This window comes from Panthera pardus, unplaced genomic scaffold (assembly GCF_024362965.1).
Source record: "Panthera pardus isolate Hobbes unplaced genomic scaffold, ASM2436296v1 HiC_scaffold_27, whole genome shotgun sequence".
Taxonomy (NCBI): Eukaryota; Metazoa; Chordata; class Mammalia; order Carnivora; family Felidae; genus Panthera; species Panthera pardus.
The window spans coordinates 96908781-96936546 of NW_026526843.1; the positions used below are offsets into that span (position 1 = coordinate 96908781).

At 38.7% G+C, this 27766-nt stretch overlaps 1 protein-coding gene across 16 annotated transcripts in view; it reads left to right on the forward strand.

Annotated features, from left to right (window-relative positions):
- Positions 1–27766, forward strand: part of DMD (dystrophin) — a 2111713-nt gene that overhangs the window by 485965 nt on the left and 1597982 nt on the right. For all 16 annotated transcript variants that reach the window (XM_053892047.1, XM_053892050.1, XM_053892044.1 and 13 more), the window contains exons 5-7: positions 3892–3984; positions 12027–12199; positions 21929–22047. In XM_053892047.1, the coding sequence (XP_053748022.1) occupies positions 3892–3984; positions 12027–12199; positions 21929–22047 (385 nt within the window). The remainder of the gene's footprint in view (positions 1–3891; positions 3985–12026; positions 12200–21928; positions 22048–27766) is intronic.

Below are 27766 nucleotides of genomic sequence, written 5' to 3' on the forward strand. Positions count from 1 at the left end.
AGGTTGAATTGTGTTCAAAAGCCAGCTCTTTGAATAGATCAACAAAAGAGGCAAACCTCTTCTAATCCTAACAAAAGAAAATGAGAAGAGAATGAAAAATAGACAAGATTAGTAATGAAAAAGGATGTGTAACTGCAGATAAATAAGAAACTGAGAGAATACTATAAGCAATTCTGTGAAATTAATTTTGAAAAATCCAGGACATGCATGATTTCCTAGAATAATGCAAATTACTAAAATTGACATAAGAATAGCAGAAAATTAAACTAGACTAATTACTTCAGAAAACATTGGTAAGTTATTAGAGATCTATCATGGAAATACATACCAGGATTCTTCACATATGAATTTAACCTAATCCTTAAAGAATAGTAATTCCTATATTTTAAGGTATTCCAAAGCATATAAGATAAAATCCTGCAATTACTTTTGTGATGTCAGAATAACCTTAGCAGCAACAGTCAATAAGCATAAAATTAAATAACAAATGTATAAGACAATCTCATTTATAAATATGAATACAAAAATTAGATTGTTGAACTACATAAAACTGTTTATAAGTGATAAGTACTCCATAAATGTTAGGTATTGATTGCGAAGAGCTCTAAATATTAAGAATGAAAACAAAAGTACCCTACAGAAAAAGGAACAAGCCATATTAACAGACAGTTTACAGATGCAATTGCAATGATCAGTTATACAAAAAGATTCTCCAAATGCAGTAGGAATCATCAAAATAAATTAACAGTGCAATATATTTTTACTTATCAGGCGAAATGAAAAAGCAGAAACATCCATTGCTGGTAAGAGAAGAGCCTATTCATACATTGCTGGTTAGAATATTAAATGCTAAATCCTTTTCATAAAGAAAAACCTACCAAAATTAAAACTAGGTATACCTTTTTGATACAGCAAATCTATTCCTTGGAATAGCTACTATAACAATAAAAGCATCAGTTATCTGAGGATGTATACACAAGATGTCCGTCGCAACATTATATAAAGTGGCAAATCTGTTCAAGTCCCTGCTTTCAGTTCTTCTGGGTCTATCTCCAGCAGTGGAATTTCTAGATCCTACTTAATTTTAATTAGTTTTTCTTATGCGGCCTGCTATTAGCTTCTAAGCTTTTTGACATTAGGGGCTCTGTTTTACTCTTCTTTATTCACAGCTGAGCACAGTGCCTGGACATAATAGAAATTGGATCTGAGGAGGGATTTTATGAGGAGTAAGAAATAGAGGAACAGTCTCCCTGCTGATATAGTGAGAAGGCTTATGAAAGTAGATAGAGGCAAGCCTACTGCTTGCTCTAAGTCTCCCCAGGATGTTCCCTATGGCAAGTCCAAACATAACTACTAGCAGTGATTCCCCCAGTATAGGTCTATTTCCTAAAAAAAAAAATCACATCTTCTCCATTTAAATAACTGAATTTTCTACAATGTACAGTCTGATTATCACTTTCACTACAAGCACAACTATCTCTTTTGTGCTCTAAGTACATCAGTGCCTGACATAGAGCCAAAATGTATTTGTTGAATGAATGCATCAGTGATTCAACTGATAAATTTATAGTAGCTTTTCCATACGGAGGAGCTCCTTCCCTTACCACCACATAAGGAATCTCCAAATGAAATGTAGATGACAGTGCTTTCTTGTTCTTGAGTTATTAATCTCCTCTGGGATCTCTATGTTTTTCTTCCCTAATGAGTTCTAAAAACTTGTTGTATTTTACTTTGTATAATTAAAACAAAAGTGTTACAGGAAATTATTATCTGCATGTGTAGGACAAATTTATGAGGATGCCCAAGAATTTGAAATACTCAATTATAGCACACTGAATTAGGAATGATTTGCATGGGATACTCCTGAAATTCAAATGTGCAACCAAAAGCATCTGCATTGCGGAAATAAGTAGACATGTAATATCTCATAATGGCAGTATCATCTTGACATTCCTATACCAAATAAAGTCAAAGTCTTTCATGTCAGCCAGCCTTGAGAGTTTCCATTTATCCACTCCTCAACTGAGCCTTACGGAAATGTCCATTTATATACAACTTCAGGATAGCTTCTCTGTAAGGTCCATATGGTACCAAATCCTCATATCTAGTCTATTGTCTAGTTCAGTAATATCCTCTACTATTAAATATGTTTGAAAGTAAACTATGGACTTGTATCTTGATCTTCCATCCTTGTTCAAATGATTCTACATTCTTTTCTGTATACTTTATTTGTTTTAAGCCAACACACTAATAGTATTTATATAGTTGGGGTGCAAAAATAAATGTGAGTATTTGATTATCCATTGGACCTGAAAGTATTTTTATATGAGGCATAATTGGGAGTGATATGACAATTATACTGAAGGGCAGCCCTTTTATAACCACATCCACCTGCCCCACTCACCCCCTTCACTCTGATCTCTAACCTCTGGCATTTGCTACCCTGTTCTCCATTTCTATAACTTCGTCTATTCAAAACTGTTAATGTTACCCTTTGAGATTGGCTTTGTTTTTTCACTTGGGGTAATTCCCATGAGATTCAATCAAGTTGCTGCTTGTATCCACAGTTGGTTCCTTTTCATCACAGAGTGGGATTGCATGGTGTAGATGCACCACGGCTTAAGTAACCAGTCATCCTTGAAGGGCATCTGGGCTCTTCTCCCAGATCGCTGTTTTTGACTGTTATAAATAAAGCTGGTGTGAACACTTACACATAGGGTTTTGTAGAAATGGAAGTTTTCATTGTTTTGGGATAAATGCCCTGGATCCCAGTTGCTGGATTGCATGCGTAAGCACATGATGAGTTTTGCAAGAAAGTGCCAAAATGTTTTGCAGAGTACCTGTACTATTTACATTTTCCCCAGCACTGCATGAGTGATCCAGTATGTCCATATCCTTACCAGCATGTGCTTTTGTCACTATTTTAAAATGTCAGCTATTATGATAAATGTATAGTGCTACCTCATTGTGGTTATAATCTGCATTTTCCTAATGGCTAATAATGTTGAACATCTTTTCATGCACCCATTTGCCTGATGCTTACATTTAACCTGACTCCACGTAAAAATACCAGGAGCATAAAGGATAGGAGATAGGATTTGCCTTAAGAAAAATAAAACCCGGGGCACCTGGGTGGCTCAGTTGGTTAAGTGTCTGACTTGACTTCGGCTCAGGTCATGATCTCACGGTTGGTCATGAGATCCGGGCCCTCCATCGGGTTCTGCGCCAGAACTTGGCATGGAGCCTCCTTAAGATTCTCTCTCCCTTTGCCCCTCTCCTGCTCGTGCTTTCTCTCTCTCTCTCGCTCTCTCTCTCTCTCTCTCTCTCAATAAATCAATACAATAGAATAAAACCTTGCCATATTTTGATTCCCAGTACAGGATTGAGAAAATTGAGTTTACCATAGCTCTATTATTTATTGGAGTTTTAATATCTGTTTCTAAAGCAACGACATTTTAGTCTAATGCAGCCACCCCTAATTATAATAGCCTTCCTCTAAGCAAGATTGAAGGACAGATGGAGTTTCTATTTATTGAGTTTCAATTTTCTATTAGGAAGCAAATCTTAATTTTAGTCATCTTTTATGAGTTATCATTGTTATACATTTTATTTGGAGATACTCTGATTGGCCTCTTTAATCTGCAGTAATCTATTTATATACTAAAAGTACATTCATTTCCTATCTCTTTGTAAATGTGTTCGGGGGCACTTGTTTGTTACAGAAAGTCCATTTACAAATGCATTTTGTTTCATTTTTGGATTATTTTTTAAAAGCTGTAATACTGTTTAGGCTCTGAAAATAGCTAAATGCAATTACCTTCCAGTTTTGTTTTCTTTCCAAATAGACATTTTGTCTCTTTCCTTCAAACGTTTTCCCTGTATCTTTAACAGGTTGATTTAGTGAATATTGGAAGCACTGACATAGTAGATGGAAATCACAAACTGACTCTTGGTTTGATTTGGAATATAATCCTCCACTGGCAGGTAAGAACCTTGATGACTGTTTCCTTTTTGGGTAAAATGTTGCTGATCTTCCTTTCATGTTTGCCCGTGTCCTGCAAAACAAACATGTATACCTCTAACAGAACAAAGCCCATCTCCAAAGCACTGTCTTTTAAATGGGCACAGTTAATGTCATTTGAGATGTGAAGGATCAGCAGATTATAAAACAGGTTCTAGAACACTCGCAGGAATATTTTTCTAAATTTTATTTCATTGTGTAGAGATGACACAAAAAAGAGAAGTTTCATCAATAGGTTAATAAAAATATTTTTCACTAATATGTGTCTTCTATAACTAACCTGTAAGCGAATCTACATAGTTTTATAAAAACTATTAACCACTACCAAATGAATGAGACTTTGCAAATCTTTTATTTCTCAATGTAAATTAATTCCAATAAAAGATTAGTTGGATACGATTATCTGTATTTATGTTATACATACATATATATGAGTTTATAATCTGATTTTGAAATTGATTTTTTTTTTTTTCTGAATGCCTATATTTTCTGATGCCTATATTTATTGGACCTCTGCAAAACAGATCAAAACTCATTTGGTTTAGTGAAAAGAGTATATATTTTTTCGGTCAGAGCAACATGAACTTAAATTTCAACCTCTTCATTTACCATCTTATAGTGACACTGGGTGTAATGCCATCTTTTCTGGGCCATAATTCCCTCACTGTTAAAATAGAAAAAATAATAATTAACATGTGTATTTCTTACAGGATTAAATGAGAGAATATCTGTAAAGCACTCAGTAGAGTACACTCTTTTCACTACAGGTGTATCATAAATAATTTTGATTGCTTGGCGTTTTCTGCTCATAATTTAAGAATCTGGAGGAAAATTGAGATGTCTGCTGTTTTTACTAGCAGTGATTAATCTTTCAAAAAACAACTTTTTTGATAAGTCATTTATATATCATAGATTTACTCATTCTATGTATAAAATTCAAAGTGTACCAAACTGGTTTAGTTCTCCTGCCTAGTGCTTCTCAAATTATTTTGAGAAGGAACAGCCCCCACCCAATCCATCCAAGATTTGGGGATATTTACAGAGTTGTACAACTATCAAAACAATCTAAAACCATCTAATTTTAGCCCACTTCTACCAACCTAAAAGCAAATCTTATGTCTTTTTATAGTCATTCCCCACTCCAATCCCCAGCCCTGGGCAACCATTTATCTACTTTCTGTTCCTATATGTCTGCCTTTTTGGAAATTTCATACTAGTGGAATCATATAATAAGTGTTCTTTTATATTTGGTTTCATTCACTGAACATAATCTTTGAGGTTCATCTTTATTATTGTAGCAAGTATCACTACTTCATTTAGTAGGGTTGACTTAACTTGAATTGTACTTTGGTCCTGCTTAGAGTCAGTATGGAGACCAGAGGTGTACCTTTCCACCTCAGCAAATGAATTGATTCCCATATTGACCCAATTGACCCCCATATCTTTCTATTCTAAACACTCTGAACAGGCTCAATCCTATTTCACAGCAATATGGGAAGAGATTGAAGACAGCATAGTGGATGACAACAGAAAACAGACCATAAGAACCTCAAATGAATCCAAGATTCCCAATTCTGGGCCTTTTCCATATAGTGATAGTATCAAATAGAACCAGCAAGGCAACACAGGGCCCCTCACCAAACTGGTTTACTTCTCTTGCTCAGAACTTCACAAACTTACCTTGAGGAAAGTAAAGTTTTTTCCCCCTCTTTTCCATTGTATGCATATTATAGTAAAACTGAAGCATTATAAAAATGAAATAAAAAGACACCCCAAACCCATGCCATTTTATCATTAAACTCAAAAGACATATGTAGGACCTGTAAAATTGTTACAGAAATTTCTAATGGACTATCGATTGTATAGACACAACTGGTTGTATCAATTGATACATTGGTACAAATGGTTCATGGAGGGACCCCAGCTTGCAGAAGACACTTTAAGTTGCACAAGAGCATATGTTGGTCGTGACAAAGCCAGCAGAAGAAGTGAGGCATGCACGGAGACCCAAATGGCTATTTCAATTGTATTTTTCATCCAAACTGTCTCTCATATGATTTCACTTTCTTATCTTCTCAAAACCCTTTCCAACTGCATCTGAACTCACTCCAAGATAGAGTTTCACAACTACCCTTATACCTTTTTCAATTGTTTGTGATTTTGTGCAGTTTTTTTTTTTTTTTTTTTATTAGCATGTGGAGGGTCTTTCACACTCTGGAATACCAAAAGGAGTGCTTTTGCACTCTTTCCTCATCTCAGACCTCTCACAGTCTGTTGTCTTGCGTTTATGTCCTTGAATCACTGTATCGTTGTGATTGCAAGGATGTAGACTCTTCTCAGCCTCTGCCTCCTTATCTTCTCTTCTATCACCCTGCTTGGTTCTCTGAAAACTTCTAAACTCACTTCCAAAAATTTCCTCCTGCTCAATACTCCTCATCATAACCCAATGAATCCCAGAAGGTTTTTTCACAGAGAGTATATATTTGCCTTCCTGTTAAGTAGTCACAAAAGCCATTGAATATCAGCAGAGATCAAAGGATACTCTGGCCAACCTAATGTACTTTCCTGGTCTATCAGATTGAGAATGGCATTAAGAGATGGAAAGATGTGAATCTTTTGTTCCAGTGCCACATACTATGTTATTAATGGTGCCATGGAGGACTTCCCTTTGAACTTGTAAAAGCTGAGGAATGCTTACTGTGTGTCTCCTGTCACTGTTTTTCCAGTTTCCATGTAAATAAAATCATTAGCCTGAAAATAATTGAGGAAAAATATATTATTCCTCAATAATATATTGAGGAATAAGCACCATTGAACAAACTTGCGAAGTAGACATATGCCACATGTTTGGCATCCTTTCTTCCTTTTTTTAAGATTAAAAAAATTTATTTATTTTAGAGAGGGAGAGAGTGAGTGGGGGAAAGGCAGAGAGAGAAGGAGACACAGAATCCGAAGCAGGCTCCAGGCTAAGAGCCGTCAGCACAGAGCCCAATGCGGGGCTTGAACCCACGGACCAGACCATGAGATCATGACCTGAGCTGAAGTCGGACGCTTCACTGACTGAGCCACCCAGGGGCCCCTTCCTTCTTTTTAAAGTGCAAACCTTTCTTTGTAGGGTGGTTAGCTGAGTTCTGATAACCAGCTGGAGATACAAACATATCTTGCTAACAGTGGTGTGCTATCAGAGGTCATGTCCCCACCTTTGCTGGCTAAGTCAAAGGAAAAACTCAAATCCAGGGCGACTTTAGCCTGCAGTATTTATTTACTATTTGAACATCATACAGGAGAAAAGATGGTTTTGGCACTGAAGAAAGCCCTTGCTGTAAACTCCTGCCTCCCTAATGCTCTGTGTGCAAGACAGGTCTTGCTCTGGTCCTCACACACACCATCCTTCCCTTGTAAAAGACTGTCCCTACCCCTTTTTACTCTTGCTCCTCCACTCTAACTCCTTTTGGTCACAGGATGGATTCTGGGAAGGAAGCATTGAATTCAGCAGGCGGGACATTAATTAAGGCATGCTTTGGGGACCTGCACCTGAGGAAGGGAGAAGGTAACCAGAGCGAGAAGAGCTGGAGGTGTGATACACACCCAGCCACAGTTGTATTGCACCCCATGTGGAACTGGGAGCTGGAATAATCCTTGAGTGTCACTCTGCGTGAGGCTGACATGGCAAAGCGTTTAAACCATTTCTCTTCAGCAGTCACTAGATGCGGGCTGCCTTAGGAAGGGCTTGACCTTAGGTGACAGGACTCTCCAACATCAGGTAGTCCCTGAGAGGACTCACAGATGGAGCAAGGAGCCTTTCCTTGAAGGACACTCTTGGTGGTGCACCTCCATGCCTGTCATAGCTTCTTTGCCCAGTTAGCTCCTAGTCATTTTTTGAAACCACTGCTCAATGACATTTTAACTTGTTCCTTTTGAAAACAGATGTATAGCTGTATGCACGCACACACACACACACACACACACATTTGTTTAAATTGATTTTCTCTCTTAGGGACTGTTAAGTCCTAAGGGTGGGAAAGTTTTCTCCTTTAAGACTCACCTTTGGACCAGCTCAGTGTCTGAAGGTTGGTCCTTAATAAAGATTTCTGGGTAATTGTTTTTTATGTAGGAAAAGAACTGATTATCTCACATTGACCTTTATTATTATTTTTTCTTAGCAACATTTGCACCCAAGTAGAAACAATACCAGTGGGGCTGAGACTGATAAGCTGAATTAATGACATAATGATGCTAAAGGAGTTTTGGTTGGAATACTGTGTTGTCCTGTAACATTTTGTGCATAGAGGGCAGCCTGGCCAAGCGCTTTCCAAATGGATCCCATTCATCATGGGAGGGTTGCCTGATCAGTGCAGATCACTACCACTGAGCTGGTAGGTGCCGAATCCAACGGTGGTTCAGCATAGGACACAGAGTACATGTCTTGCAATCACTTTACATGGAGGTTGTGCACTTGATAACTTCAGAATATGGTGAGAAAAATGATACATCTTATATAACTCTTTGACCTATTTACTCACTGAGTAACTGACTAAATAACAGGTCAGGATGGAATTAAGAAAACTGGATAATCTGCCTCTAAATAATAGATTTAGCTATCAAGGGATAGTGATAAATATATGCAAAGATCTCACATCTTCACATCATTACCACATTTACAAAGCATCATCTCAAATCCTTTTCAAGTATTTTAAAGTGAGATGTAGCAGTCTATCCTAAAATTTGCATCAACTCTTTCATAAAAAGATGACTAACATTGGAGATGTTAAAATATGTATTTTCCCCCGAGGCCTTGGTTAACTTCTACATGGATGAGGAAGCAAAATAAAATGTCATATTTAGAATACACAATAAATATTCATCATCCGATCACATGTTGGTAGTGTATGGACCTTATGCTTTCCAAAAGGAAAGCCCTTGGTGGTAAAAACTAATCACATTTACTTAGATACTTCGTTCAGGTATATAAGGGGCCTGACTTTTATTTATTTATTTATTTAAATTTTTTTTTTTTTTTTTAACGTTTATTTATTTTTGAGACAGAGAGAGACAGAGCATGAACGGGGGAGGGTCAGAGAGAGGGAGACACAGAATCTGAAACAGGCTCCAGGCTCTGAGCTGTCAGCACAGAGCCCGACGCGGGGCTTGAACTCACTGACCGCGAGATCATGACCTGAGCCGAAGTCGGACGCTCAACCGACTGAGCCACCCAGGCGCCCCCCTGACTTATATTTAAAAAGTAGCCTCATAATTATGCCTTTACTATGCTCTGTAGACAGTTTGTTCTATAATGTGGTGTCACCGCATTCTTGAAATCTAGAGAAATGTTTAGAATGTATTTCTGCATGAGACGAGTTAGAAGAAGGAAGCAATGAAATACGACAACCCGCTGAATGGCATTTGCACAAAGCCATGGCAAGAATCAAATGTACAGAAACTAATAAAAATAAAACCAGGAATCTGGCCTTTTTCTCCTCCGTGGTCTGGGTTTCCACTTCCCTTCCGGCTTCTGGGAGAGAGGGAGGGAGGCGGAGCTTCGGCTTCCTTGTGGCCCACAGACCTTGACCCTGACCAAAAAAACGGCCCTGGAGCCTGGTGACCTTCCGGCTCCACCCTCACGCCTGCGTGCTGTATCTGGTCGCTCAAAGGCTGCCTCCTGCTGGCGGGGTCGAGCTGTCCTTTGTCACCTTTGCTGTGTGGCCTCCTCAGCAGCTGCCTTCCTGCCCGCTCACCTGCGGGACTCCTGCTGGCCCTCTTCTGCTTCGCCCAGGGCCTGCTGCCGAACAACAGTGGTAGGACATGCGCTGGCTCACGGTGGACTTCCGACGCCGTGTCAGGGCCGTTCTCGTCTACCTCGCCGTCTCCACTGCAGCTGTCGCCAATTCTTCAGACTTGGCCCTCAGATGGGGTCCCTGGCGTCTTTACCATCATCGTGCTTGCAAGGGACTTCTACGTGACCTTTAACGAGGCGGCCAAATTCCTCGCACCGGGAGACTCTGCAGGCGACAGCCAACAAGGCATCGGAAGAAAGGGCTGACGCCGTCTGAAGGAAGGCCTGCCAGTGCCCGGGCCACCCGCGCCACACGGGTCATTACTCCGGCCCCCTGTGACTGGAGTGTGGCCAGGGGACACCGTGTGCTGGGACGGGGGCTGTGACTTCGCCAGGAGCAGCGGTGGAAGTTGCCGACGGAGCGGCCGGCCCTCAGCCCTGTGGCGCCACCCACCTGCTCTGCGATTGAGGGCCTCTTGAACGCTCAGCCCCTTCTCTCCACGTCTGCCCCACAGCCCGAAGCCCTTAAGCTCTCTGGCAAAAAGGAGCACGAGGGGACAAAGCAGACGGAACCTTGTCACCCCCATCACAGGCAGCGCTTCTTGATGTAGGGGGAGGGAGTGTGGGGGTTTGAGGACAAGTCGCTTTGTTTTCGTCTGCATTTGGCGCCCCTTGCTCGTGCCGCGTGCTTTGTCCAGAATGATCCTTCCAAGATTCTTTTGTTCAAGGAGTACCGGGTCCCTCTTCATTCTCGAGGCAGGAAGAAAAGTGACTTTGCCCTGTCATCTAAGAGAGAGTAGGTCTCGGTGACCGTAAGTGACACCTCGCATTTTTGGAGACCACATCTGCTTCAGGTGACATGACTCTTCCAAGACAGTTTGAAAGAAAAGCTCATAGATTAGCTTACCAGGTCCAAAATATCAAGAAATAACCGTGAAATAACAGTGACAGCATCCTGGGTGGCCCAGACAAACACTCTTTTCCTGGGGGCCACCAGCACTCTGCTTCTAGACACCGGGCCAGGTCTCTTACCACCTCTGGGGAGGTAAGATGTGTATTCTGTGTTCACCTCAGGACCTCTACAGTGTATGTATCTTCAGTGGGATTTTGTGACACAGTTTTTAATACTAAAGCGGCTTCTTCAGTGTCATTTCCCGTGACCCAAGAGGCCTCATAAACGAGCCAAGGTTTTGGACCCATGTTTTGGGCATTTGTAACATTTATTCTTCTCTTACATGTGAATCTGTTTCCTGAAAAAAAAAAAGCTTTAACAAATGAAGCCAGACTGACTACCAAAGACAAAACAAAACCCAAGGCAATACCTTCACAGCTTTTAGGGATAAATACTTTTACTTCTGTTGATTTTTCTTGTTATTTATTTTAAAAAGGCAAACTCATTTATCCTGTTCTGTTTTTCCTTTTGGTCAGTACACATAATTTACATTATTTTAAGTTATGTTATAAACCTAGGGATTTTATTTTAGTATAGCTGTCCTTTGATTCTTAAAACAGCCTTGTATGTATAAAAAACAGAGGCCTAAAAAAGGTTCAATGGCCCAATTAACACAATTTGTTAATAGCTGAGGCAAAATTTGAACCTAGGTTTAAAGAAAGTAAGTTCATTCTCTTAGCCACTGTGCCATTCTTTCTTCCTTAAAGCCACTAACATGGGTACCCGCGTGGCTCAGTGGGTTAAGTGTCTGACTTCAGCTCAGGTCATGATTTCCCGGTTCGTGAGCTCCAGCCGCACATCAGGCGCTCTCCTGTCAGCACGGAGCCCGCTTCAGATCCTCTGTCCGTCTCTCTGCCCCTCCCTTGCTTGCACTGTCTGTCTCTCAAAATAAATAAATAAACTTAAAAAAAAAAAAAAGCCAGTAATCTTATTTTAAGCCTTTGGTCGATAACAAATCTGATGTTTTTGTACACTCTTCTCTAGCATATCCACTGAAAGTTAGAAGATGAGCAATTCGAAAAGCACAAAATTAATAGTTTAACGTGGCAGAATCTGGGAGTGATATTAAACGTGTGCAATAAATGGCGTATCGTGACACCAACCAATAAGAATACATTCCTAATTAGGACGGACTCTGTCCTGGTAGAATCTATTATTCCTCACTACTAATTGACCCTAAAATTCCTATTATTTTTGAAGATTAGGACATTTACGTTTAAGTTTGTGTGGTTCTTGTTCAGGGAATGCATTTTCTCATGAAAATTTCTTTCCACACATAGGTCAAAAATGTAATGAAAAATATCATGGCTGGATTGCAACAAACCAACAGTGAAAAGATTCTCCTGAGCTGGGTCCGACAATCAACTCGTAATTATCCACAGGTTAATGTCATTAACTTCACCACCAGCTGGTCTGATGGTCTGGCTTTAAATGCTCTCATCCACAGTCATAGGTAAGGCGACTACTGAAGTACTAATTTTTGTAAGTATTGATTTAGAGACTTAAATCTTTTTCTCCAGTGCCGTTCTGGCTCATTTCCTACTATTTAACATGTTTATATGTTAATGTATTTAATCATATTGATCTGGCTCTCCATTGGAATGCCCTAAATAAGAAGAGTCTGTTTTTTATGTGATATGTCATTTAATGGTTGAAATATTAAAATACAGGAGCATGAATACAGTTGCAGGAGGGGGCCAACATGTTTGAAGTTGGGACTCTGCCGGAAAATCAAGGTTGTATTCTAACTTCGCTAAGAATGGAGGTTTGTCAATTTTGTTTATTTTTTCAAAAAACCAACTCTTGGTTTCGTTGATCTGCTCTACAGTTTTTTTAGATTCTATATTGTTTATTTCTGCTCTGATCTTTATGATTTCTCTTCTTCTGCTGGGTTTAGGCTGCCTTTGCTGTTCTGCTTCTATTTCCTTTAGGTGTGCTGTTAGATTTTGTATTTGGGATTTTTCTTGTTTCTTGAGATAGGCCTGGATTGCAATGTATTTTCCTCTCAGGACTGCCTTCGCTGCATCCCAAAGCGTTTGGATTGTTGTATTTTCATTTTCGTTTGTTTCCATATATGTTTTAATTTCTTCTCTAATTGCCTGGTTGACCCACTCATTCGTTAGTAGGGTGTTCTTTAACCTCCATGCTTTTGGAGGTTTTCCAGACTTTTTCCTGTGGTTGATTTCAAGCTTCATAGCATTGTGGTCTGAAAGTATGCATGGTATAATTTCAATTCTTGTAAACTTATGAAGGGCTGTTTTGTGACCCAGTATATGATCTATCTTGGAGAATGTTCCATGTGCACTCGAGAAGAAAGTATATTCTGTTGCTTTGGGATGCAGAGTTCTAAATATATCTGTCAAGTCCATCTGATCCAATGTATCATTCAGGGCCCTTGTTTCTTTATTGACCGTGTGTCTAGATGATCTATCCATTTCTGTAAGTGGGGTGTTAAAGTCCCCTGCAATGACCACATTCTTATCAATAAGGTTGCTTATGTTTATGAGTAATTGTTTTATATATCTGGGGGCTCGGGTATTTGGCACATAGACATTTATAATAGTTAGCTCTTCCTGGTGGATAGACCCTGTGATTATTATATAATGCCCTTCTTCATCTCTTGTTACAGCCTTTAATTTAAAGTCTAGTTTGTCTGATATAAGTATGGCTACTCCAGCTTTCTTTTGGCTTCCAGGAGCATGATAGATAGTTCTCCATCCCCTCACTCTCAATCTAAAGGTGTCCTCAGATCTAAAATGAGTCTCTTGTAGACAGCAAATAGATGGGTCTTGTTTTTTTATCCATTCTGATACCCTGTGTCTTTTAGTTGGCGCATTTAATCCATTTACATTCAGTGTTATTATAGAAAGATATGGGTTTAGAGTCATTGTGATGTCTGTATGTTTTATGCTTGTAGTGATGTCTCTGGTACTTTGTCTCACAGGATCCCCCTTAGGATCTCTTGTAGGGCTGGTTTCGTGGTGGCAAATTCCTTCAGTTTTTGTTTGTTTGGGAAGACCTTTCTCTCTCCTTCTATTCTAAATGACAGACTTGCTGGATAAAGGATTCTCGGCTGCATATTTTTTCTGTTTAGCACACTGTAGATATCGTGCCAAGCCTTTCTGGCCTGCCAAGTTTCAAAGGAGAGATCAGTCACGAGTCTTATAGGTCTCCCTTTATATGTGAGGGCACGTTTATCCCTTGCTGCTTTCAGAATTTTCTCTTTATCCTTGTATTTTGCCAGTTTCACTATGATATGTCATGCAGAAGATCGATTCAAGTTACGTCTGAAGGGAGTTCTCTGTGCCTCTTGGATTTCAATGCCTTTTTCCTTCCCCAGTTCAGGGAAGTTCTCAGCTATAATTTGTTCAAGTACCTCTTCAGCACCTTTCCCTCTCTCTTCCTCCTCTGGGATACCAATTATGCGTATATTATTTTTTTTTAGTGTATCACTTAGTTCTCTAATTTTCCCCTCATACTCCTGGATTTTTTTATCTCTCTTTCTTTCAGCTTCCTCTTTCTCCATAACTTTATCTTCTAGTTCACCTATTCTCTCCTCTGCCTCTTCAAGCCGAGCCATCGTGGTTTCCATTTTGTTTTGCATTTCGTTTAAAGCGTTTTTCAGCTCCTCGTGACTGTTCCTTAGTCCCTCGATCTATGTGGCAAGAGATTCTCTGCTGTCCTGTATACTGTTTTCAAGCCCAGCGATTAATTTTATGACTATTATTCTAAATTCACTTTCTGTTATATTATTTAAATCCTTTTTGATCAGTTCATTAGCTGTTGTTATTTCCTGGAGATTCTTCTGAGGGGAATTCTTCCCTTTGGTCATTTTGGAGAGTCCCTGGAGTGGTGAGGACCTGCAGGGCACTTCCCCTGTGCTGTGGTGTATAACTGGAGTTAGTGGGCGGGGCCGCAGTCCGACCCGATGTCTGCCCCCAGCCCACTGCTGGGGCCACAGTCAGACTGGTGTGTGCCTTCTCTTCCCCTCTCCTAGGGGCGGGATTCACTGTGGGGTGGCGTGTCCCGTCTGGGCTACTTACACACTGCCAGGCTTGTGTTGCTGGGGATCTGGCGTATTAGCTGGGGTGGGTAGGCAAGGTGCACGGGGGCTGGAGGGGCAGGCTTAGCTCGCTTCTCCTTAGGTGATCCACTTCAGGAGGAGCCCTGTGGCAGCGGGAGGGAGTCAGATCCGCTGCCGGAGGTTTGGCTCCGCAGAAGCACAGAGTTGGGTGTTTGCGCTGCGCGAGCAAGTTCCCTGGCAGGAACTGGTTCCCTTTGGGATTTTGGCTGGGGGATGGGTGGGGGAGATGGCGCTGGCGAGCGCCTTTGTTCCCCACCGAACTGAGCTCTGTCGTCCGGGGGCTCAGCAGCTCTCCCTCCCTTTGTCCTCCAGCCTTCCCGCTTTCCGAGCAGAGCTGTTAACTTATGACCTCCCAGACGCTAAGTCGCGCTTGCTGTCGGAACACAGTCCGTCCGGCCCCTCCGCTTTTGCCAGCCAGACTCGGGGGCTCTGCTTGGCCGGCGAGCCGCCCCTCCGCCCCGGCTCCCTCCCGCCAGTCCGTGGAGCGCGCACCGCCTCGCCGCCCTTCCTACCCTCTTCCGTGGGCCTCTCGTCTGCGCTTGACTCCGGAGACTCCCTTCTGCTAATCCTCTGGCGGTTTTCTGGGTTCTTTAGGCAGGTGTAGGTGGAATCTAAGTGATCGGCAGGACGCGCTGTGAGCCCCGCGTCCTCCTACGCCGCCATCTTCCGGAACCTCCCCATGACTCAGTGTTTAGAATATCAAAAGAAACAGTTGCTCTGGAATAGCAGAGCAATTGCTGGAAAGCATGAGAGAGTTGTGTGGGTCATCATAAAAAGAACTCATTGTGTTATAGTGAACCAAATACTCTTAACTGTATTCCAAACACTATTACGTTTTCTAAGATAACAAAATAGTTTGCTTTTTCTTGTATCAAGATGCTTAGTAAAGGAATTATTAACAGTTCAAGACAAAGCAAAACAACGTGGTAAATACATATAAATAATGCATTCGTATGTATGTAAGATATATATATATATATATATATATATATATATATATATATATATTTTACGTATAACACATTGAGTGCAAAGGGTATCTACTTTGGTTTTCCTATTACCCATCTCTTTTATCAGGCCCAATCCCCAGGGTCAAATACATTCCCTTATTAACCGTGTTTGAAATGCCACTGGACTGCATCTGCCCTGATTTTCAATGCAGCTTATCTTTTCTCACTTTGATCTTTCTTTTCTTGACGAGTCTCCCATTTCCCTATGCCGATCTTGTCTAGAAAAGTCCAGAATATAAATTTTCTTCTTGGTAAAGCTCCATCCAAGAACAAATGCTCTCTCAATAAGCATCTTTGTCAGGTGTCGTGCTCCAGCTGGATTTAATTAACCCCAACCAGACTGGGTTTCCAGGTGAATGACTCAGCAACCCGATTTTCAAAAGGAGGCAAACTCACGCTCATTTGGCATGTTAAGCAGTGTTAACACGTTGTTTTTCCTAAGTATGACACGAAGAAAAATATTGCATAGCTTTGATACAGCTAGATGAGAAGGGATAGAGGCATTCATTCTGCATTATAAGTCAGTGCTGATTTATGCAGCCACATGCTTCACAGTAAGGGCCTGAACATATTGATCTTGCTGTTCATGTACACGTTGGCAAATGAACAGAAATACCGAGGATCAGGTTGTGTGGTCCTTGTTGGCTCTTTAGCATTTTCTTTTCAAGTGGAAGACTTCAGTCCTGTCAGCATGTTCACACACTACATTTGTTAATATTATATGTCATGATTTCTGAATACATTTGCAATACAGTAAACATTTCCAGATTGCCCTGCAGCATCTGTCCCTGACCCACTCTTTCTTTCTCAAAATATCATTTATATATTCTCTCTTGTCATAGTGAATGAATCATCAGTAACTACCTTTTCATACATAACATAGTTACTTTTCAAGAGGTTTCTCACAGTTGATAATGCTCTTTCATGAATCATCTCTGTCTCCTTTTTGTCTTTGACAGATGTTCATATTGTTTATCTAAAGAAAAAAAATGGTTGAAATTTCTGTTCCAAGGTGATTGTCTTTGGTACACTTAGAAATGTCATGAGGTGTTCTGATTTCAATAATTGAGTGACTAAGCTATATACAACAAAGGCATGCACTTAATAAAGAGCATAGGGATTGACAAAGAGCCTTGCAAAAGGTTAGGATATTGCTTGCCTTATATCTATTTAAGGCTAAATTTTATCTGAATATGTAGGAAATGAGAAGTATTATATTAAAATACAGAGTCCACTACAGTGCAGTTAAGTGGAGGCCAGACTCTACTTTTGTGGGAATACTAAATGTTAATTCATTAGAAATAGCTCAGAATATACAGATAAGTTGCTGTAAGTATGATGTTACAATTACATTTTCTTCCTAATCCATCATTTTAATGTATTACCAAAGAAGTAACATAGGACATAGTTAAAAAAAATCAGACATGGTGGGGGGCAAAGGAAAACAAAACAAAATGTGTCTTCGTGACCCCAACCCCACCCAGTCACCCTCCATTTCCTGGAAGTGGTTACTGTCAGCAACTTTTATCTTTCTGATGGTTTTCATAATTACATGTTTCATTTCCTGATTAATGTCTGATAGGAGGTAGATTTGCTTCCTAGTGCGAAGCCCACAAATATTATCTCTTATCCCTGTTTCCTAATTTGATTACTACAATGTAATCATTTCATTCTTAAAATTGTTGCCTGCAATAGTTTAAGTGGTATTGGTGTACTTTTTTTTCATCAAGTTTATAATTTTTTTTTCAAATTTTATTTTTAAGTAATCTCTACATCCAGTGTGGGGCTCAAAGTCACAACCCCAAGATCACGAGTCACATGTTCCTCTGACTGAGCCAGCCAGGCGCCCCTTGTTTCATCAAGTTTAGACAACGGGGCGCCTGGGTGACTCAGTCGGTTGAGCGGCCGACTTTGGCTCAGGTCATGATCTCGTGGTCCGTGAGTTCGAGCCCCGCATCGGGCTCTGTGCTGACAGCTCAGAGCCTGGAGCCTGTTTCGGATTCTGTGTCTCCCTCTCTCTGACCCTCCCCCATTCATGCTCTGTCTCTCTCTGTCTCAAAAATAAACGTTAAAAAAATTTTTTTTTAAAGTTTAGACAAGATTTGTTGAGTACCTGATACAGAAGATCACACTCTCTTCTCTCCACCTTCCATTTTGTTATAGTATTCTTAAAAAATACTTTTTTTAATATAGTTCATACACAATGTTACATTAGTTTCAGGTGTACAAAATAGCGATCCGACAACTCATACTATACTCACCACAAGTGTAGATACCATCTGTCACCATATAACGTGATTACAATACCATTGACGATATTCCCCCGACTGTGCTTTTTATTTCCATGACTTACTCATTCCATAAGTGGAAGCCTGTTTTTCTCATTCCCCTTTGCCCATCCTACCCACCACCCTCCTGTTTCATTATTTTCCCATCAACAGTGTTTGTAACATTTGCAAATATAAGTTATAGGTGTTCTTGGCATGAGCCTATAAATTGAAAATGCAGTATTGTTATTTCATACATACAATTAACTTTAGAACTAAGTAATACTTCGTTAGTAATAGTATCAAAGTAATTTGATACTATAATTAGTCCCATTGCACATAATGGGAAACTGAGGCACAAAGAGGTTGCATTATTTGCCTAAGACCATTTGGCTAATATGTGGTAGAGCCAGAATTTGCATTTACAGAGGACTCTGCTTATCTACTGGGCTATGTTACCTTACTCAAGATGTTCATTTCCTCAAAAGGTTGGTAATCCTTGGTTACACGTTCTTATCTATGAGTTCAGGTCTGGGTTAGCATGGGAAGGTGTGCGGCTTTCTTCTGCATTTGCTTAGTCTTACAATTCTTTATGCATTTGGAGATCATAGTTGCTTACAATGTTAATTAATGATGAATTTTAATCATTTAAAACAGATTAATCTTAATACTAGAGGGGACCTCCAAGGCCATTCAGTACATTTCCTTCTTTTTTAAATGAACACACTGAGGCTCAAATAGGTGATTAGTTCATGACCAAGAGGAGAAGGGGATGAAGGAAAAAAGGGTTAGAATGAGGAAGCAGTTCTGTTTTTTCATTATACTCATTTAACTCTGTTGACTGTACTGTAGGTGAGAAAACTAGTCTCTCACACTCTCCTACCTATATTCTTTTCCACTTGGATTGCTGAAGGATGGAGAAAAGAAGGTGGAGCAGAGATTTCAGAGTGAAGTTAAAACTTCCGCAAATAGTATAGAATTTATGATTTCTCTTTTGAAAAGAATGGAGATGTTTCTTTTAAATCTTTTACTTTCTTGTGTAATACGATGATCACCTACACACTGAACAATCATCCAAAGAAACGGAACCTCTGTAGCAATGTACACCTCACTCTGTGTTCCTGTTCACCTCATTTCTGTCCATAGCCCCTGGGTAACAATGTGATGAAGGAAATACTGGTCGAGAGAGAGACAGAGTGAGTGCAGGGGAGGGGCAGAGAGAGAGGGAGACACAGAACCCACAGCAGGCTCCAGGCTCTGAGCTGTCAGCCCAGAGCCCGATGTAGAGCTCGAACCCACGGACCGTGAGATCACGACCTGAGCCGAAGTTGGACGCTTAACTGACTGAGCCACCCAGGCGCCCTATCATTGTCATTTCTTATAGTCTTTCCACACTCGAGTAAGCTCGCAGGTTATACAAATTTCAGGTTTTAAAGTATTATAGCTTTTTGGGTAACATGGAGTAGAGAGGGCAGGTTAGACTTGATAAGAAGTGAACAAAATTCTGGTAAGTTAATCAGGGTAGTATCAAGAAAGGAAAAGGAAATGCGAGTCCAATGAGAGAGTTGTCCGTTTATTTTCATTTATGGTTTTTGAAAATAACAGCTAAGCCCATCCTTATAAATTCCTACCTTGCAGAGCGTGAGTTCTGAGGCAGGAGTCCATTGACAGACCCCATTGTCTTAAAATTCTATGTAAAGTATGTTTAAAGATACGGACAGGTTTTTGTATAGATACACGTTTTCTAGTGCTCATCAGATTTTCAAAGGTGTCTTTGATCCAGAAAAGGTGAAGAATCTGTTGATGAGTGGTTTCCATCGTTGTAGGGGTAAATGGTAATTCCTTCAACGGCCAAGACCTTTCTCAACCTCCTCCCAGTCCCCCTTCCTAACCCCGTCTCCCACTGCTTCTCGATGGTAAAAATCTCTCTGTGGAGGCAAGCCTGTGAGTTTTGACCAACTAAGCACATTCTGCTTTTTTCCTGGTGTAAGAAGTTTGATTTTTTAAATATCATTACAACTCAGAATTCTATTCTCAAAAACTTCTTAAATCTCGTTGCAAACCATGATTGAAGATTCCCTTAACCCTCAAAAATTTCTTGACCTCTTCAGATTTTAGAAAACCTTCTCTATTTTTCACATTTACAATGTATTTTAACTTACTATGATGTGGGTATTTTTTCCTTATTAGGTTTTAAGCCCTTAAAGGATAAGAATTCCCTCTCATACTCCTTTTTGTTTTGTGTATTATTAAGTAAATTGATATTCTTATAGTATATTGTCATCCATTTGCTGCTTCCATGTCAACGAAATTTATCGAATCAACAAATATTTAGTCAACAAGTATTTATCGACCATCTCCTATGTGTCAGGCTTGCGTTTCTAGAAGTGAACAAAAGCAGTGAAAAAAACCTTTATTCTGCATTCTAGTGGGGGAAACAGATACATAGACAAGATTGGTTAAAATATATAAAATATTAAACAGTAGTAAGTGCTGATGAGAAAGAAAGGGATAGGAAATTAGTATAGGTATAAGTTTGATTAGGAAGTGTGCAATTTTATTTATTTGTTTTTAAATGTTTTTTCCACTTATTTTGGGAGAGAGAAAGAGAGCAAGAAGAAGGAGGGGCAGGGAGAGGGAAGGAGAGAATCCCAAGCAGGCTCTGTGCTCTTAACGCAGAGCCTGATGTGGGGCTCTATCGAACCGTGAGATCATGACCTGAGCCAAAATCAAGAGTCAAACACTCAACTGATTGAGCCACTCAGGCACCCTGGGAGTGAGCAGTTTTACATGGGGAGAGAGGAGGGAATAACAATCATAATCATAATCATAATAATGACTTTTAAGGAAATACATAAAGGAAGTAGAGAAGTGAGCCATGTCAGTGTCTGGGGAAAGAGAATTCCAGGCAGAGGGAACAGTACATGAAAATACAGAAACTTCCTAGCCTCTTTGAGGAATGTGAGGAGAGAGGCAAGGAATAAAATCAGAGAGTTAATGGCGAGGCAGACCATGTAGGGCCTGGTATGTCAAAGTTAAATCAATGAATTTTACTCCCCCGATAGCAGGGACTTGAAAAGAAGGTTATGATGAAACATTTTAACAGATCACTCTGGCAGCTTTGCTGAGAATAGATTAACAAGGGCAAGGGTGGGAGTAAGGGAGCCATTAGAAAGTTAATGCACTAAATAATCCATGCAAAATAAAATGGTGGTTTGGATTGAGGGGATGGCAGCAAGGATAGTGACAAGTGGTCAAATTCTGGATACATTTCCAACCAAGTGTTGTACGAGAATGAGTCATCAAACTAGACTCCAGAGTTTCTGTGTGAGCCACTGCAAGTTTGTACTTGTCGTTGATTATTGAGGAAGGGAGAACTATAAGAGAAGTAGGTGGGTTTGGGGTGGTGTGATGGGGATGAATACTACAAGTTCAGTTTTGGAGCCTTGAGTCTTGTGATGACTCTACATGGAAATACTGAATAAGCAGATGAATCTAGAGTCTGGAGTTCAGGGAAGAGGTCTGGGCTAGGCTTGTAAAATTGGAAGTTACCAGCACATGGCTGGCACTCAAATTTCTGAGGCTAGGTGAGATTAATATATTTCTGTTGCTTGACAAGGTAGAATAAATTCTCCTTTGCTTTCTTCAGGTTTTTCAAGTAAAAAACCAACTTGTTTCAATGAAAAACTTTATTGAGGGGGTAATGAAGAATAACATTCAACTCTTAAGGATGATGGGTATGAGTTGTCAATTAAAAATCAAAATCTTGTGGAAAATTGTAAATTGATTTCTATTTGTCTTTGTGTGTGTGTGTGTTTCAGGCCAGACCTGTTTGATTGGAACAGTGTGGTTTGCCAGCAGTCAGCCACACAACGACTGGAACATGCGTTCAACATTGCCAAATATCAATTAGGCATAGAGAAACTGCTGGATCCTGAAGGTTGGTACATTTCTCGAGTGCCATGGTTTTTAGTGTAGTTTAATATTTATCATGTCAGACTTAAAATTTGCACAAACTAAGCACAAAAGAGAAACTATGCATGGTATGTTTTTCTGTATCCTGGATGTATTTAACATACTCTTTCTTCTTGCATTATATTCTGAATTGTCCTGCATGATTTTAGTTCACAAAATACCATTATCTTAAAGTGTGAAACTTGAGGGAAAAAATTCCAACCCTTTAGAATGTGTATGCCTCATGGATGAAGCATACTACGTTTGAAGTATGTTGACTCCAAATAGTTATAAAAAGTTCATGTTTTGCTTATTCTACCAAGAGATTTGATAGACTAATCAGCTATAATTAATTAGCTACTCTTGCCAATTTCATTCATATACTCTATAAAAGGCAACATGGTTTACTGTTTAAATGAGGAAATCTTTTCCTGGCACTGCTTCTGTTATAATTTGTCACTCTGGGGGAAGTCCTCCATTGGATGGTTATTCATTTGCTGCTTCTTAAATTGACAGGCAGCACTGTATTTATGTTTTCATTATATTATGCTTAGATAAATAGCATCCTTATCTCTGGTGCTACATAGTCCTACTTTGCACACACATGCATTAGAGGGATAATGATTCTTGACTTCTGCTTTTCTTCTGGTTTATGAGGCACTTTTTTTGTTTGCCAACTTGTTTGAAATTGTACCCTCTGTTCTCACTTCCTTGAGGCTTTACCCTACTTTAAAACCAGAATTTGGAGAAGCAGTATCAGTGGGATTGATATCTGTGACATAATACAACCTGGTATTTGGGTAGGGTTATATAATTAAACGGTCTTTGGAATATCGAATCATTTGCAACTGCCGAGATTGAGTGGTAGTGATAGGTCTCATCAGGAAAAGCCCAGAAACACTTCAGAAGATAGTCTTTCAGTGAACTTACCTTCAACTAGAATCTAATCCTCTGTGTTGCAGACCTGATTGTCTCATCTTATTGACAGCAGATGCATATTGTGTGTGTGTTTGGGGGGAGGGGTAATTTTAAACTCAAAAACACATATATCAATCCAAATGAAAATTCAGTCATTTTAAATGAGATACATAACTACCACAAGAACCAGAATAGTCACATGTAATTGACCAATATATTGTTCTTACTAGGCACATGTACTTGGGAAGGAAATTGATAATAACACAAATGTGTTTGTGAGGTTGAAATCAGATTAAGTTCATTAGAAATGTTTCTTCTGCTTTAAATAATGCATAATTTAGCACTGACTCTTGTAAACTCTTTTTGTTGCTCCAGTAGATAATTAGCATTCCTCCTGCCCCGGTGGGCCCCGGGTTTGCTCTAAGGCAGAAATTGTATCAATCTTATTTCCTTGTTTTCCTTATTTCCTTGTTATGGGGGAGGGTTACCTCACTGTTGACTCCCATACAGATTTACATGTTTTTTTAATATCTCCAGTGAGGTAGATAAGGGCAGACATAATGAAAATATGAACTCTAACCCCTACGTGTAAAAGGTACAGTGTATGGGTTTGAAGGATACGCCTGTTAATAGTGTTTTATTTTTCATTAATCCATACATGGTAAACAGTTCCCGTTACCTGGGATATATGCTCCAGTTATTCTTGTATGTGCCCTATCCTTTCATAAAATAGTAAGCGTAGGCTTAAATGAATTTTTTCTTGTTAAGTGACAAAATGGCTTTTGATCTTAAGTCCTCCTTTGAATCAGTGAAATAGGGACACCAAATAGGCATCTACATCATAATCAGGAACTAGATTGATAAGCCTGTAATCAGAAAAGGGCAGTTACATAAATGATGTATTTTAGAGCATAAAATAGCCTGATAGACCCATTTCCATACGTTTTCCTAAATGAGAAGTACATGTTGAAATGCATATCCTCTAGAGCATTATAGTATCTCAAACAACAATTCAATGTCAACCAAGTATAACAAGGAATACAAACTGATTAATAGAGATCAAACCCCTGGTTATGGTTTTGTTTTGCCAATAAAGTCTTTGAGCTGAAAACCCTTTCTGTTGATGGACTCCCTTCCATTTTAAAGAGCATTCTGTCTCCTGAAATGGTTTATTACAGTTTATTTATGGCTGTCAGTAGGATGAGGATTCAACATAAATCTTAGATGTTTAGATTTCTGTCAGTTCCTGCCATTGTGTTAGGGAAATAACCAAGTATGCTTTTAAAAATTACTGTTCAATATCTTTCAAGAGATGTTATCAGTGATAATTGAAAAAAAATACTAACTGAATCGTAAGGATTTTTATTTACTCATTTGTTAGTCGCAAAAGAGAGAATAGCATTTCTAAGAATCTAAGACTTAGAACACTTTGTTCAGTGTATCTCACATGGGAGATTCATGGCCTTCTTTCATGCTCTGTATGGTAATTACCTTTGAGCTGTTCATATTTTTATTTAAACACATATTGGTTCTTTAGCTTATACATAACGGTGTCAGCTATTCTCCAAAGCAGTTTTCATTTCATAACTAATATACTTCTTAGGAGGTTAATAAAATATTTTGCTTTATATTTGGGGAGATTTTTATTTTGGGGGGATTGAAGTTGTATTTGGCTTAAGAAATACCTGCCAAAAATGTGTTTAGAATTTTAAATGTATGCTTTGTTTATTGGGTTGATTTATAAATTAAAAAGTCATTGAAGTATAATTGGGAGGTTTTCATGTCTTGCATGTATTGACTTTGGTATATTTTATTTGGCTTTAACTGGTGTTTTGAGGCCTGAGGTTTGGTTTTAAGAGGAATTGCCTTTTAAAATGAGTAGCAGTAAGCATTAGCATAAGCAATTTCAGGAGCTGTTTCTGGTGTGTTGAAATGTTAACATATGCAAAAATAAGTACTCCTAGGGTAAAATTATTTAATAATTTATGCATCTTTAGGCTCATAGTTATAAAAGGTTTATCTCCTTCAAAATATATCCTATTATGAATCAGACGATTCACTTTCTGTCACGATTTCCCTGTAAGACATGCTTAGTGCTTGCATTGTGGGTTTTATATACCCACAATTATTGTTTGCTTCCCTGAGTTTCAACAAATTAGTTTGTTTGCCAATCCACACAGCACTTTGTGCATTAAGAGAATGCTTTGTCAGCTTTTCCATGTGAATAACAAAGTAAAGATGTTCTTTTTAAAGGAATAAAAAAAAATGGGGATAAAAATTGTGCTGGTTCTAGATATCTTTTGCATATTACTGTTCTAAATCATTCACATTTGGGATATACGATATGATGTGAAATGCCCTCACTTATTTACCAGGGTAACTTTGGATTGAAAAATGAATGATGAGAGTCAAATTTGAGGAACACTGTGGCTTGCAAGAAATATTTGTAACCTCAAAATGACATTTACAAACCAATTAGTTCGGTTTTAATCCACTTCATTTTAACTTCATGAAGATGGTGACACAGATTGTATTTTCTGCTTGGCTAATGTCTGCATCACTCTTCAGTTGTTTTCAGAGCCTACTTTTCCAAGAATAAGCACTGCCTTTTGGAAGGTTACACTCCTGAAATGAACGGTTTTAGACTTAACTTTATATGTATGCAGTTTATTAGCCTTTAAAAAATTTCAAGGGAGGAACGTCTGGGTGGCTCAGTTGGTTAAACGTCCACCTCTTGATTTCGGCTCAGGTCATAATCTCACGGTCATGGGATTGAACATGGGTTCCAGCCCCATGTTGGGCTCCTTGTTGGAGCCTCACTCCCTGTCTCCCTCCCCTTCCCCCTCCCCCCTCTCCCTCAAAAAAAGAAAGAAAGAAAGAAAGAGAGAAAGAGAGAAAGAAAGAAAGAAAGAGGAGAAAGAAAGAAAGAGAGAAAGAAAGAAAGAAAGAAAGAAAGAAAGAAAGAAAGAAAGAAAGAAAAAGAAAATCAAGGGAAAATATGTAGCATTTGACCTAAAAGAGAAGAATGCTTTTAAGGCCTCTTATTTGGATATCCGTTGTTCGAGCAAATGGTGTTTTTCTTTCATCTTTGTTAAAACCATCACATTTTGATTCCTTAACAAAAAGAAATATTAGTAAGTGGTTTATGCTAAGTTAACATGTAAAGAGAAAAACTATGCCAAATTTAGAAGGATATTGTTGACTGAAATAACTAGAACTTCTTACACACATGCACATTCATTTCGTATCATTTGAATTGATTTTTATCTAGAACCTACTGTAGAATACCTTTTCTTCCAGAAACTGTAATGAGATTGGAATCTATTGGTGTTCCCCATGAATATGACTTCAACTAGAAATTTTTATTATAAGTGTCTCAGATTCTTTAGAACCAAACTGTCTGCAGTGTTAAATGTTCTTTTTCCCACATATTAAAAAAAAAAAGTATGTTAGTAGTACATATAAATAAAAACAGCCATTGTGTTTTTGATGACAAAGTAACTTGTACAAAATACGTTATTTGTATAATTTTTTTGTTGATTTAGATCATTGTCTCTGGCAGAGAGTCTTTAGATATACTACAAATTGTTGCTATCTAAAACTAAATGGTGAGTTTCTTGGAAAAACATGTTTTAGTCTAGTTATTCTGTTATGGAAAATGGAAAGTATGATCATCTGCTTATGCAGATATGATAATAGCAAAATAATGTTCCTATTATATCAGCAGGAGACTACTTTTTCCAGGATTTCTTTTTTAAGGAAACATTAAAATTTGATCATTAAAACCATTATATATCATTTAATAGTGTTAAATGTAATAATAATGAAAATATTTCTTTAATTTTGAACTGCAATGGATTGTACTTAGAATGCACAAATTAGAAATGGTGTCATATTAGCAAAGAAACAGGGTACCTTAGCAAATTTAGTGTTGACATCTCGTTTACTTCATGTGTCTTGAGTGTAACCTTTTAACAAAGGAGTTTGGGAAGTGCTGTTAGTTTAAATATATACTTGTATTAGTATTGCTTAGAACAGACACTAGCATTGATACATAATGAGGCTTTAGGAAAACTGATGGCTGATAGAGACGTCCAGAGAAATGTGATCAACATATTCCTAGCCTGCATGTTATTAGAGTAAGGCTACTTACTAGGATATGCTTGACTATTTTTAGGTTTTATCCTGGACCTAATAAAATAATATGTTATTTGTACATTTTTTAAATTGATTTAGATTATTGTCTATGGCAGAGAGCCTTTAGAGATATTACAAGTTGTTGCTATCTAAAAGTAAAAAAGAGGTTCTTTTACAACTTTTCTTTTCCATGGGCGGATACATGATACAACTAGCCTTAACTATCCAATGCCACTTTATTTTTTTTTTTTTCTTTTTTTTTTTTTTTAATATATGAAATTTACTGTCAAATTGGTTTCCATACAACACCCAGTGCTCATCCCAAAAGCAATGCCACTTTAATATACTTTAATGCATTTGAGTTAAAGTTGACTCGACCAGAGTGTCTGGAGACATCCTTAGTTTTATCACTGCTACTGTAGAGAACAAATCTTTAAGGGACAGTGAGGCAGTACTTTGTACATGAAAGTAATACACAGCAAAATAAGTAAATGAAAACTTACTACATGAGTAAAAAGTTACCAGTAATAGTATACAAACATTATGAGGATACACATAATACATTAACACTGTGTTCCAGATGATTATATTAACATTAAGATAATACTGTTGGAATATTTTATTTCCTGTTGGAGAACTTTTAAATTGCT